At 45.3% G+C, this 14010-nt stretch overlaps 1 protein-coding gene across 1 annotated transcript in view; it reads right to left on the bottom strand.

Annotated features, from left to right (window-relative positions):
- The window catches only part of LOC307206216 (alpha-2-macroglobulin-like protein 1), a 59385-nt gene that overhangs the window by 19721 nt on the left and 25654 nt on the right, over positions 1-14010 (bottom strand). Inside the window, exons 11-17 of the mRNA XM_079959139.1 lie at positions 12240-12349; positions 11170-11331; positions 10412-10648; positions 7331-7394; positions 5593-5738; positions 2817-2963; positions 2067-2231 (exon numbers count right to left, since the gene is read on the bottom strand). Of these exons, the coding sequence (XP_079815265.1) occupies positions 2067-2231; positions 2817-2963; positions 5593-5738; positions 7331-7394; positions 10412-10648; positions 11170-11331; positions 12240-12349 (1031 nt within the window). The remainder of the gene's footprint in view (positions 1-2066; positions 2232-2816; positions 2964-5592; positions 5739-7330; positions 7395-10411; positions 10649-11169; positions 11332-12239; positions 12350-14010) is intronic.

Genomic DNA, 14010 nt, shown 5'->3' with positions numbered 1-14010 from the left:
AAAAGGCCTAATTATTTGCACAGACTGGCAACTCAAGAAATCTCCAATTAGGATCTTAAGGTATGGGCAGATTGAAACAGGTGCAGGCAGTCCTTAAGAGAACCTGGTCTTCAACCATTAATGGATTTTAAGGTTATAACCAGGACTTTGAACTCGGCCTGGAAATGCCTTAGTGCAAGGGTCAGCAACCTTTTTCAGCTGTGGGCCGGTCCACTGTCCCTCAGACCATGTGGTGGGCCAGACTATATATTTTTTTTTTTTGGGGGGGGGAAATGAACGAATTCCTATGCCCCACAAATAACCCAGAGATGCATTTTAAATAAAAGCACACATTCTGCTCATGTAAAAACACCAGGCAGGCCTCACAAATAACCCAGAGATACATAAAAGGACACATTCTACTCATGTAAAAACACGCTGATCCATGTGCCAGATTGAGAAGGCGATTGGGCTGCATCCGGCTCACGGGCCTTAGGTTGCCTACCCCTGCCTTAGTGGCACAATATTCAGCCACTCAGCCTTAACTAGTAGTCAGGCCGTTGCATTCTGCCATAGTTGAGGTTTCTAAAAAAGGTAAAGGTACCCCTGCCCGTACGGGCCAGTCTTGACAGACTCTGGGGTTGTGCACCCATCTCACTTAAGAGGCCGGGGCCAGCGCTGTCCGGAGACACTTCCGGGTCACGTGGCCAGCGTGACATCGCTGCTCTGGCCAGAGCCAGAGCCGCACACGGAAACGCCGTTTACCTTCCCGCTGGTAAGCGGTCCCTATTTATCTACTTGCACCTGGAGGTGCTTTCGAACTGCTAGGTTGGTAGGCGCTGGGACCGAGCAGCGGGAGCGCACCCCGCCACAGGGATTCGAACCGCCGACCTTTCGATCGGCAAGTCCTAGGCGCTGAGGCTTTAACCCACAGCGCCACCTGCATCCCACGTTGAGGTTTCTAAACCATCCTCAAAATAAGAGTGCATTGCACTTGTCCAGCCTGGAAGTCACTAGTGCATGGACAACAGTTGTAAATTTGGTGCTCTCCAAATAGGGTGACAGCTAGCATAACAGATGAGGCTGGTAATAAGGCATCCCTGGCCAACACCATCATATGAGCTTTCCCAAGAAGCACCAACAGCACCTTATTCTTGTGAAGATTAAGTTCCAATTGTTTACGCTTTTCCAACCTTGTACAGTCTCCAAACACTGATTCATAAATTCAACAGCTCTCCTGGGACAAGCAGGTAGAAAAGTGAGGTATAAACTGGGTTCCATCTACATATTAATGACACTTCAGCCCAAACCTCCAAATGACTTCTCATGTGGATACTGATAAGTTTGGGCAATAGAACAGAACCCCAAGAAATCCCATTGGAATGGAAATCCCCCAACGCCATTTTCTGAGACCAATTCTCCAAGAAGAACTGGAGCTGCTGTAGACTGGACTGGTCCAGAAGGATACCATGGTTGAAAGTACTGAAACCTGCTGAAAGATCCAAGAGAAGCAGAAAAAGTCCTTTTCAGTTCCAAAACTGGGTCTGAAGCCAGACTGGAAATAAGTCTTCAGGAGGACTTCTGAGGTCCACATCCCTGCCCAGGTCTGGCAGAGTTCACTAGCCAAGAAGGGCAAGGATCAGCTGGTAGGCTTCATCCCTTCAAGAAAGTTATCAACATTCTCAGCATGCACAAGCAGAAAGCATGACAAACAACATGCTTTCAAGCAACATGACAAGATGATGCACTAGCCTCAACCATCTCCGTCTCTGTTACAATTATATGGCATCCAAATTATATGACATACCTGCAAAATGCAAGCTTTAGAGAGTTCCTGACTCACTAAGTTCTCTTTGCTCCTCAGTTGTTACTGCGCTGAGCTTATCTATAGATTGGTTTAGTGTGTCATCTGAATCTGGGCTTGTAGTTTAACAGTCCCAGAAAAACCATGAGCTGTAAATCACAGGACAAACCTTGGAAGCTCCTCCTTATTTAATGATCCTGGGAACCATCAGAACGTATGCCATTGACAATCCAAAACAAAGGAGGTTTCAGAGAAGACTGGATTAGGAACAGATGGTACTCACTTTGAACAGGCTGTAGGCATCACCCTGGGCTTGGAACCAGGGGGCCATAATGGACCGTTTTGTCTTTGTACCCTCAGAAGGTAGACAAGGATATGGCTCAAAGTCTTCCAGGTCAAAGTAAAACCCTCTGGAGCCAATCACACTAGACTCAATATGTTGATACACCTGAAAGCAGAGATTTCTGGATTGAGTTTGAGCTGACCCAAGTCCCACAGTTGATATGAACATTTTTTATCCCAAAATGCATAACCTTGAATTTCATTCCATCTTACTCCAGGTCACGCCCATTTAATTTCATTCTTGGGATTAAGATGTGGTATCTGCTGTGTTTATATTCATTCTGGTACCCCTATTAACTACAGAGGAACTTATCTCCACAAAATTGTATTTGAGTTGACAAGTGTTCTTCCTGTACTATAATATAGCCTGCCTCCTTTTTTAGGTCAGTGGTAGAGGAGGAATAATACTGGAATTAATAATCATAGAATTATTATTTTTTTTTAAAAATGTAATTTTTATTAAATTTCTGTTTTACAATTTAAAAAACTCATTTAAACAATCTTAAAATATTAATGACTTCCCTTCTTCTCTTTCTATTGATCATTTTGCATATCATAAATCCCTGCATATTTTACAAAAACTAAACCATTTAGTATTCCATTATTGCATCCATCAAAACTTATCAGGCCTTATCAGAGGCACTAATAGTGGAATTGATTGAGCCTAAGAGGGAAGTATGAGTTTTCTTACTTCCTCTGGGGTCAGTGTTGCATTTGCCTTCAGCGCGACACTTTTGTCCACAGCACGGAGAGAGCACAGTGCACCAGGGGCAGCTTCGATTTGCAGGTTGACCTTTGCTCCTGGAAGTTCCTCTGTCTCAGAGAAGCCCAGAGTCACCTGTGGATGGAGACAGATTTTCAGATGGAAAACCTGAACTGAAAAGCAATAATTTAGAACACCAAAGAGAGAAAAGATGCAGAGGGAAGACTACTATTTTTCTCCTCTCAATCACTCAGTTTTTATATAGAATCTAGATCAGCCTGGTGCCCTCCTTCCAGATGTTTTTGACTACAGCTCACATCAGCCCCAGGCATTTGGAGGGCAGCAGGTTGCACTGACTGATCTAGATGATGTTTACTGTGAACACTGCATTCCTTTGCATTTATGTTACCCCACTATTGTCACGTCATCTAGGTTTTTTTTACTTTTACTTTTAAAAAAATTTCACCATAATTACAGTGCTATTTATTCAGGTGTGAAACACACTTTTATTTCAGAGGGGTGATCTGTAACGTTGCTGGTGATTATGCGTTCCCCTACGTCTTCAACTCCAGTGAAACCCAGCCTAACCACGGTCAACAGCATTACAGTTGTATCTTGGAAGTCAAATGGAATCCATTCCGGAAGTCTGTTCAACTTCCAAAACGTTCAAAAACCAAAGTGTGGCTTCTGATTGGCTGCAGGAAGGTCCTGCAGCCAATTGGAAGCCAAATAAGCCCCATTGGATGTTCAGCTTCCAAAAATAGTTCGCCAACCGGAACAGTCACTTTTGGGTTTGCGACGTTCGGGTGCCAAAACGTTCAAGAACTAAGCTGTTCGAAAACCAAGGTATGGCTGTACTTAATTTAGGAAGTGTGTGTGTGTGTGTGTGTGTGTGAAGTTAATATTTACAGAAATCCAGAGATTGTAAGTTTTACCATGTCTGGGAACCGAAGTGCGGAACAATCCTTGTTCATTTTGTCAGTGCTTAAAATACAGTGGTACCTCGGGTTACATACGCTTCAGGTTACAGACTCCGCTAACCCAGAAATAGTGCTTCAGGTTAAGAACTTTGCTTCAGGATGAGAACAGAAATTGTGCTCTGGCGGTGTGGCAGCAGTGGGAGGCCCCATTAGCTAAAGTGGTGCTTCAGGTTAAGAACAGTTTCAGGTTAAGTACGGACCTCTGGAACGAATTAAGTACTTAACCTGAGGTACCACTGTACATGGAGGGACGCAGGTGGCGCTGTGGGTTAAAGCCTCAGCGCCTAGGACTTGCCGATCGAAAGGTCGGCGGTTCGAATCCCTGCGGCGGGGTGCGCTCCCGCTGCTCGGTCCCAGCGCCTGCCAACCTAGCAGTTCGAAAGCACCTCCGGGTGCAAGTAGATAAATAGGGACCGCTTACCAGCGGGAAGGTAAACGGCGTTTCCGTGTGCGGCTCTGGCTCGCCAGATGCAGCTTTGTCACGCTGGCCACGTGACCCGGAAGTGTCTCCGGACAGCGCTGGCCCCTGGCCTCTTGATTGAGATGGGCGCACAACCCCAGAGTCTGTCAAGACTGGCCCGTACGGGCAGGGGTACCTTTACCTTTACCTTTACCTTACCACTGTACATAAAGCAATGCTCCAGTGTACTGCAGGATTGTTCCACATAAATTGCTTGCTTTATTTTTAAACACTGTATCTCACAGAACTCTGTGCATTTCCTACTTGGAATCCACCTTGCAAACACCACTCCAGTGTATTCCTTTCCTTCTTTCTTACAGTGGCAAAGCAGTAGCTGGATGCTCAGAGAATGAGCTAACAATAGAGGCAGAGCAACAGAAGTGGCCAATTGTTGACCAGAATGGAGCAGGTCAAGGATAGGAGTGGAAGAGAAGAAGAAGAGAAGAGTTTGGATTTGATATCCCGCTTTATCACTACCCGAAGGCGTCTCAAAGTGGCTCACATTCTCCTTTCCCTTCCTCCCCCACAACAAACACTCTGTGAGGTGAGTGGGGCTGAGAGACTTCAGAGAAGTGTGACTAGCCCAAGGTCACCCAGCAGCTGCATGTGGAGGAGCGGAGACGCGAACCCCGTTCACCAGATTACGAGTCCACCGCTCTTAACCACTACACCACACTGGAGTGGACTGGAGAGAAGGTGGCGGCAGCTGAGTTTGCGGCTCCTGGGACTCTCCTGCTCTTTCCCCCATCTTATGCTGCTCTCTCAACCACAGCGATGGACAATGCTCAGGTCACGCTGAGCAGGACTAGCAAAGCACTACAGTATAGCCATGCCCCCCATGCTACACCACTGTACGTCACATACTATTTTAATGCTTGCCTGTGTGTGTGTGTGTGTGTGTGTGTGTGTGTGTGTGTGTGTGATTTAAACCATCCTAGTGAGAAAGCAAAATGGGTGCAAATATGGAGAGTGATGGCTCTATCATAGAACTTTCAGCCCATCTGCCTTGAGCCACACATATGCATAATATATATATATATATATATATATATATATATATATATATATATATATATATATATATAAATTAAAAATCGTCCAGTGGCACCTTAGAGACCAATTAAGTTTGTCCTTGGTATCTGAAGAAGTGTGCATGCACACAAAAGCTTATACCAAGAACAAACTTAGTTTTTTAAAAATTTTTAAAAATATATTTCAACTGTGTCAAACCAACACGGCTACCTACCTGAATCTATATGCATAATATGTGCTCCCTTCTTGCCCTGTGCGCCACTTTGCTGTCCCAGGAACTATATGTACTAACCTTGTGTTTGAAGCACTTCTCTATTCTGAAATTATCCACATCAGCCGCCACTTCGCCATCCAGAAACACAGCGTACAGCAGAAGCCTGACTGTGGGTGCCAGGTCAGAGCTCGTAGACAAGGTGAGGGAGAAGGTGCCTTTCAGAGCTGGGTCAGGGGGAAGGGAGAATGGTGGGAAAGGAAAGAGAAGGAGAGCAACCATGTCTTACAGCATGAGAAAAAACATCCCTGTGAATCTCACTTCTACCAGATGGTGGTAAAGCTAAGAAAATCAAGGAGACCCACCCCAAACGAAGCAAGACCACCTGCGCATTGCAGGAGTATTCCAACCCTCATCTCTTCAACCTAATAACTGGTTTATTGCCAAGAAGAAATTCCATTCTGCACCACGTGGTGAGTTCTAAAATAAACCCGTTTCCATCTGTTTAGGTCCGCCTAGCAGTCCACTTTGGTAATTCACCTTACCTGAAGACACTGACTGTGGATCTGATAGTAAAGATAAAGGGACCCCTGACCATTAGGTCCAGTCGTGATCGACTCTGGGGTTGCGGCGCTCATTTCGCTATATTGGCCGAGGGAGCTGGCGTACAGCTTCCGGGTCATGTGGCCAGCATGACTAAGCTGCTTCTGGCAAACCAGAGCAGCGCACAGAAACGCCATTTACCTTCCCGCCGGAGTGGTACCTATTTATCTACTTGCACTTTGACGTGCTTTTGAACTGCTAGGTTGGCAGGAGCTGGGACCGAGCAACGGGAGCTCTGTGGTTTAACCCACAACTGCTTAAAAACAAAACCTTTAGAATGAGATCTTTGCCAAGTGAAAAACCTCAGGAATCGCTTCTAAGGTTTAATTCTGCTCAGTGTCAGGAAGTTATGTCTAGCACTGTACATGCTCTCCAAGCTGGGGCTGCACCCCTGCTTGTGTCGCTTCACCCACCAACTCTGCACCAAACCCTCTCACCAAACCTACTGCCTCTTACACCTTGCCAAACACACTTCCTCTCCTCACACAACCCCAAAACTACCAACCCCTCCTCTATACCTTGCAAAATCTACCCACCCCCTCTCCTGAGAACTTGCCAAACCACCCCTTCCTATTACCTTTAGAGCTGTTCCAGCACCCCTGGAATGCCCACTTCTGTCTCCCACCTCTGTTTCTCTTCTCATACTCCAAAGCTGCTAAGATCAATCAGCAGCTTTCAGAAGGCTGTGATCACACTGCAGTTTGCAATGCCACCTATTGGAAGCCAAGCAAACTGCTGCGTGATGACAATCTTACCTTTTTATGATATGTAAACACACACATACGGAGTGACAATTAAAATAGGGAGATTATTTGGGATTTTTCATGTCAGTTCAGATCTTCTGCTGTATAATTGTAATGGGCTAAAGAAGAAAGCAGAACATTAGGACTCAGTTCAGACATAAACTCTTAGGCACCATGTTTTGTGCTATTGTTTTATTAGATCTCATGCTGCTGGCAATGTTTGTTTCTGATATGATACCTTAATTTGAAATTTTATAGTATTTTTAGCATGGTGTTATTATTTTATTCTGCTCTTATCATAGGTTGCCTTGCAGATCTGAAATGGCCTGTTTGAAAGGTGGGTTTGAAATTGAATAATAACTGAAAGAAACACCAGACCAGGCAGATCAGGCGCACCAAGCATGTTCATCTTGATAACGCCTGGTGCTTCCCATGAGGCTTATTTGATGGAACAGTATAGTTTTCCCACTTACTCTCATCCTGACCAATTGGCACCTGCTTCTTTCCACTGAAGGCAATCTTCCCTTTGGACACAATCTGCAGGGAGACAATATGTTAGGCCAGGGACAAAAGCAAGAGCCCGCCCTCACCTCTTTGGAACTAGAGATACAGAAAAAGGGAGAGGGGAGTGAGACAGGGAAAGACTAGAGTCATGGATTTTGCTGTAGGAAGATCATAGGCTAGCAGTGAGATTTTGAGATATCTTGAGTTCTGAGGGAGAGAAAGATGTGGTCACAGTACAGATACCATGGGAGTTGTACGTCTGACATAGGCGTGAAAACACATTTATCTTATTCACACAATGCACTTTTAGAGAGAACACCTGAGGGCCAAATTACTTGTAGCCCAGGAGATATGGGATCAGGATCTCCCAATTTTTTAAGAAGAGGAGGAGGAGGGCACCAGATCAGAGAGACAGGGAATACTGATAAATATATATTTTCACCAGTATGGCAAATGCAGCTGTGAAAGAAGAAAAATGCTAATTGGGAGAACGGTGCACTGATTGGGGAAACCTCTGTCCCGGTGCCTTAGTCCTGACACCCACCCTTTCCACACCATGAATGGCATTCATTCTATTTTATTGCTTTCAGAGCACACACAGTGTTATTTCTGAAGTGCCCCTGCAGAGCTTAGATGGAAGTGAGGTGGTCCAGGAAGAAGTAAGAGAGTCGTAGCAAGACCCAGAGGACAGAAGACGAATGCTGACAGGAATCAACTGGGTCTGGAGGAGAGAACAGAGCTGACCTGGGATGGTCAGATGAGCTTTTTCCTCGGCAGCACCTCTGTGTCTGGCAAGCTCCCTGTTTCTTGTTATTGTGATTTTGAAACCCCTATATACTAGGTGTGCGTGCTAAGAGCAAAATGCCTTTGCTTCTGAAAAACAATGGGCCTGTTCATATTATACTGATAACACTAATATCAGCCTTACAAGGTTTAAAAAAGTAACCACAACAAATACTCTTAGACAGGGGTCAGAAAGGTTTACCTCACCTGGGCCGGTTCACTCCCGCAGAGATCACTCTGGGGGCTGGATCACATCTGCGCAGATGCGATTTCCAGCACTGCGGAAGTGAGTCCCCGCTCTGCACTGCAGTGGTTTAGCACAGCACACAGGGACTCGTCGAGCGGGCGGCTCAGTTCAGGGGCAGCTTGTGGGCTGTTTAAATGACCCCTGTGGGCCGCTTGTGGCCCATGGGCAGCAGGTTGCCAACCCCTGCTCTTAGATCTCTCTTTTACCATTTAATTTAACCTCAGGTTAGTGGCATCAAACTTTGCCCACTTCCCCTAAATCGTACCTGTCTGCCCCTCCCCAACACACACACACAGCACTTATGGCACTTGACACTTTCATATTTGGATGTTCTGGAGAATATATGCAGGTTTAAACTTCACACATGATATAAAAGGTAAAGGTAAAGGACCATTAGGTCCAGTCATGGCCGACTCTGGGGTTGCGGCGCTCATTTCGCTATATTGGCCGAGGGAGCTGGCGTACAGCTTCCGGGTCATGTGGCCAGCATGACTAAGCTGCTTCTGGCAAACCAGAGCAGCGCACGGAAATGCCGTTTACCTTCCCGCCGGAGCGATACCTATTTATCTACTTGCACTTTGATGTGCTTTCGAATTGCTAGATTGGCAGGAGCAGGGACCGAGCAATGGGAGCTCACCCGTCGCGGGGATTCAAACCACCGACCTTCTGATCGGCAAGCCTTAGGCTCTGTGGTTGAACCCACAGCGCCACCCACGTCCCTTACACATGATATTCAATCTGATGCAAATCAAGGGCCACTCCAGCCCAGTAGTATTTTATTGGGGGTGTATTCCTCAGTGTGTTCTTGACACAGTAATGGTGTGTTAAGGATGGTGGATTTATTCTGTTTTAGTTTGTTCTGCAATGCTTCCACATTATTGCTGTCTGGGTGGGCTATAGCACAGCAAAAGAACAAACATAAACCCGAACACTGGTGGTATATAAAGTTACAGGGTTTCAGCAGGAAGTTACAGGATGTGCACTGATTGGAAGTGAAGTGGTGTGACTACCCCAAAACAGTATTGGAAATGGGATTGCTTGCAGCTGCCCAAATAGGATCATGAGCATAAATGGTCATGAATGTGCAATAAAGACGATGTCTTATTTCTGCCCCTCCCCAAGTTTTCTACTTCTTTCAGGTCAATATTAGTCAGCGGCAAAGTGCCCCATCAACATAAGTCTGAGAAAAATCTCTGCTTGAGGAAAAGCTCTTTTTAGCAGTTTTTGTGGGATGTGAAACACAAGAGCAGTCAAATACAACATCCCTAGAGTGGACATAAAAAGGAGAAGTCTGGACCAGCCAGTCAGAACTTCCTGTTTCCTCCTAGGCTGGGACAGACTTCCTTTACATGTGACCAGAGGTGGGCGTGGCCTCACCTATGCAGGTAACAAAATACCTCAGTGGAGGCCGCCATCTCTCTGACTACATTTGTCGAAGAAGCAACATCTGCCTAGCCTAAGGTGCTCTATTGGCTTCCAGCCAAGAGAGGACAAAGGAGCTGTCTCTTTATGGGATAGGTTCCAGGTATATTACTTTTGTAACTTAAGTCTGCCTTCTGGGATCCATCTGTGAACAGAATGAGTGAGTGAGTAAACTCTTTTTATACTTTTATAGAAGATTGTTTCATGTCTATCTTTTTATGAGGGCTAAAGGGGAAATTACCAAGGATAGTTATTTCAGAGGCTTTAGCGAGTCTGAGCAAACGCATCCTCTGTGCAAGTTTAAAAAGGGGAATGTTACTCTGCTAAATTGTAGAAATCGTTAACACAAGTTGGAAAGGATATAATCAAACAATATATCCTCTCCTGCATCCCTGAACATTCCCACAGTTTTCCTGTTAGTCTTCTGTTTTCTCTCTCTCTGCTGAGATTCTTTCCCACCTTCTTTAATATTGTCTCTTCTTCAAGCTTGCATTTTTCTTCTTCTTCCTTTTTTTCTTTCCCTTCCCCCCCCCTGTACAGGATTTGCTTCTTTTTCTCATATTGCTCCAGGCATTTCCATCAATTGCTAGACACTCACCAAGTAATAGAAATCTACGTGGTCGGCTTCCGGGCCCAGCTCTTTCCGATCAAGGATGTAATCCACCAGGACTTCCTGGTCTTTTCCACAGGGCAGCTCTTCCTCCACATGCTGTATCTCCAGGAAACTGTTGCTTTCTGAGTAGAAGGGCATCAGCCATATGAAAGCTTCAGTCCGTATTGTCTCCAGGAAGTCAAAGGAAATGGCCCCAGGCTGCTTTAAAATAGTGTACCTGCCCTAGAAAGCAAAAAGGGACAGGAGGCGTCAGAAACAAACAATAGGTCAAAGGTTTTTGGTTGGTGACTGAAAGAACCAGATGCACGTCAGAGGTTAAAATACAAAAGAAATTGGAAAGTTAATTGTACTGATGAGTTGTCAACAATGACATAGGTTAATGATAAAAGGAAAGTGTATTAAGGCTCATTTGCAAAAGTTCCAGCAGGCACTTGCATAGGATAAATAAGCAAAAGTGAAAAGGAACAAAAGAAACCCTTTATTTGTTATTTCAAATTATACGCTGCTAGCAACAACAACAAAAAAATAATTTTTCATACACACACACACACACACAAACCCATAATAAGGTAACAGACCTTGGATACAAACCAACCATGATAACACCCCAATCCATGCTAAACATCTTAAGAGAACCACAAACTTACAAATTTAGAAGGGGCACAGCTGTGAAAGGGTGTGGCTCTGCACTTCTGAATTTGCCACTACAATGCTACTCCTTTGCCAATATGCTCATGACTCACCCGTAGAGAAACCATATCTTTCCATTCTGTTGTGTCCAAGGAGAAAGCAACTTCACCATTCTCATCTGTGCGGTAAGGAAGGTTTGTCTCCACGTCATTGATATCGACAGTAAGATAGACCGTCTCATTCTTGAAGGGTGCGTCGTTGATGGTGCATTTCATCTGCAAGAACAAACTGGGAATTAATGCCATGTTAGTCTCCTCTGATGGCAATTAGGTGGGCTATAAGAAGTAACTGGATTTACTGAAACAACTTTCCTCTTTCTTAAATTGGACAAAATATAAATATAATTTGTTAAAAGAGGCTCTTTCAAGTAAAGTTGAATTAAATAGTCTGCAGTCCTGTAAGCTGTTGCTGGGAAGTCAGTCCCATTTAACTCAGTGAGGGTGACCTCCAAGCAGACAGATACAGTTTTGCACACTAGGAGGATCTATGAACTAGGTATGTATGCACACCAAAGGCACAAGTCTCTTCACAGAAACAAAAGAGTGGTCTTGGTTCAGAACATTTCCTATAATTTACATCTGACAAATGCTCCTAAAATACATGGCTTTTGGTCATTGTTAAGTTGTGGGTTGACATAGCAGACGACACAGCGATTTCTCCAAGTAGCTCTTTATTCTTGTAAGCTGGAATAGAACTGACTGCAAACAGCTCAGCCGGCCTGCTTTTATAGGCAGCTGGCTGTCAACATTGTAGCAACAACAGCCCAGCGTTTCCTGCCTAAAATAACTGACGTGGACCTGAGTGAAAACTATCTACAGACCTGAGTGAAAACTATATACAGTATCCCCCTGCTGGCCCAGGGTGAAACTTCACTACATAACAGTCATGTAAGCTTGAATATAGAAATTAGCATTTAAACCTCACTGGACACCCTCCCAGGTGAAATATTTGTTTATTTCCTTATCTCTTTGCTGCCCCCACTCTTCAAACCTTGAGCATCACCTTTAAAAACATCCTCTCCCCAACCTTCCAATCAGATATTGAGCTATTTTATGCGACTGAGCTGTCTCATCAGCTGTCTGGCTGAGAGAGAGATTGGGCAAAGCTGTATTTAGGACCTCACCTTTCCAGTGTAGGGAAATCCATGCTTATAGAACGGATTGAGATTTAGGAACTGCATGTTTGCTACTCTGGCGACAACAGAGAAGCCATTGGTTCCTGTGACTTTCACTCCTGAAAAAGAGAGGTGACATCCGGAGTCAGCGCAGCTGTGGGAAGTGTGTGACACACACACACACACACACACACACACACACACCAGGGAGGAGTGGCAGCATTGTATAGAAAGGATGTGTACACTTGTGAAGAAATCTATGGCCTGGAGCATGAAAAGCAGTTTGACAGTATATGGGTAAAAATTGTAGGAGAGAGAAACAACAGTGACCTTACTGTCAATGTTCTTGCAGGAGGAGACTGAGAGGAGATATGATGGTCATCTTCAAATACAGTGGTACCTTGGGTTAAGAACTTAATTCGTTCTGGAGGTCTGTTCTTAACCTGAAACTGTTCTTAACTAGAGGTACCACTTTAGCTAATGGGGCCTCCCGCTGCTGCCATGCTGCCGCTGCGCGATTTTTGTTCTCATCCTGAAGCAAAGTTCTTAACCCAAGGTACTATTTATGGGTTAGCGGAGTCTGTAACCTGAAGCGTTTGTAACCTGAGGTACCACTGTATCTTAAGGGCCGTCTCATGGAGGAGGGAGCATACTTGTTTTCTCCTGCTCTGGAGGGTAGGACTCTAACCAATGGCTTCAAGTTGCAAGAAAGTAGATTCCAGCTAAACACTCGGAAAAACTTTCTGACAGTACAAGCTGTTCAGCTGTGGAACAGACTCCCACGAGAGGTGGTGAATTCTCCTTCTTTGGAGGTTTTTAAACAGAGGTTGGATGGCCATCTGTCATGCATGCTTTATCTGAGATTCCTCCATTGCAGGGGTTGGACTAGATGACAATTGGTGTCCCTTCCAACTTTAAGATTCTATGATTATTACTATTTTACTGTTTTTACCCCACCCATCCGACTGGGTTGCCCTAGCCACTCTGGGCAGCTTCCAACATATATAAAAACACAATTAAACATTAAAAAACTTCCCTATTCAGGGCTGCCTTCAGATGGCTCGAGGGTTGGATAGCTCCATACCCCCCAACACTTCTCCAATGTATATAGGGACGTCCTAAGGAAAAGCAGGACATTCTGGGATCAAATCAAAAACAGGGACGACATCTGTAAATCTGGGACTGTTCCTGGAAAACAGGGACACTTGAAGGATCTGAGACCCTGAAAATGCACCACACATAACCAATGCCCACCTCCCCCAAATCTACTGTTTAAAAACTGTAAAAATGGGACTTCCGGAGGCGGCGCGAAACGGCAATGGCGGTCCTCTTCGCGCTGTGAAGAGGGGCCCCGCAGAAAAGGGTCGTCCGCTACGGCAAAGCGGAGACCCATTAAGAAAAACCACAGGCAGAGTGAGCCTGTGGCCGTGGGACTCGGCGGGCACCAGAAGCCCCCCCAGAAACGAGGAAGGAACCCCGTAAGGGGCTCCGGAGCGTGGAAGGGGGAGCGGTGCTGTGAGTTCATCGCTCTTTCTGCGGAAGTGAAGCCATGCGGCTGCTGCCGATGAGCGCCGACCTTTTTTCCTGGAACATCAGACTTCAAACTACAAACCCGTGAGTAGGGGATCCTAAAAATTTGGGACTAAAGTGATTGAAATTCGGCTAAAAGCGGGAGACGTAACCAGGAAGTCCGTCTCCTGATTGTGCTTAAAGGATCAAAGCAAAGATTTTGACAAGCTGGAAGCATTCAAAAAGGGCTGTAAAAAGCGTGGATTTTCGC

The sequence above is a fragment of the Podarcis cretensis genome (genome assembly GCF_951804945.1).
Source record: "Podarcis cretensis genome assembly, chromosome: 17".
NCBI classification, from domain to species: Eukaryota; Metazoa; Chordata; class Lepidosauria; order Squamata; family Lacertidae; genus Podarcis; species Podarcis cretensis.
The sequence above is the reverse complement of the archived record's forward strand: the minus strand, read 5'-3'. Positions and strand labels throughout refer to the sequence as shown.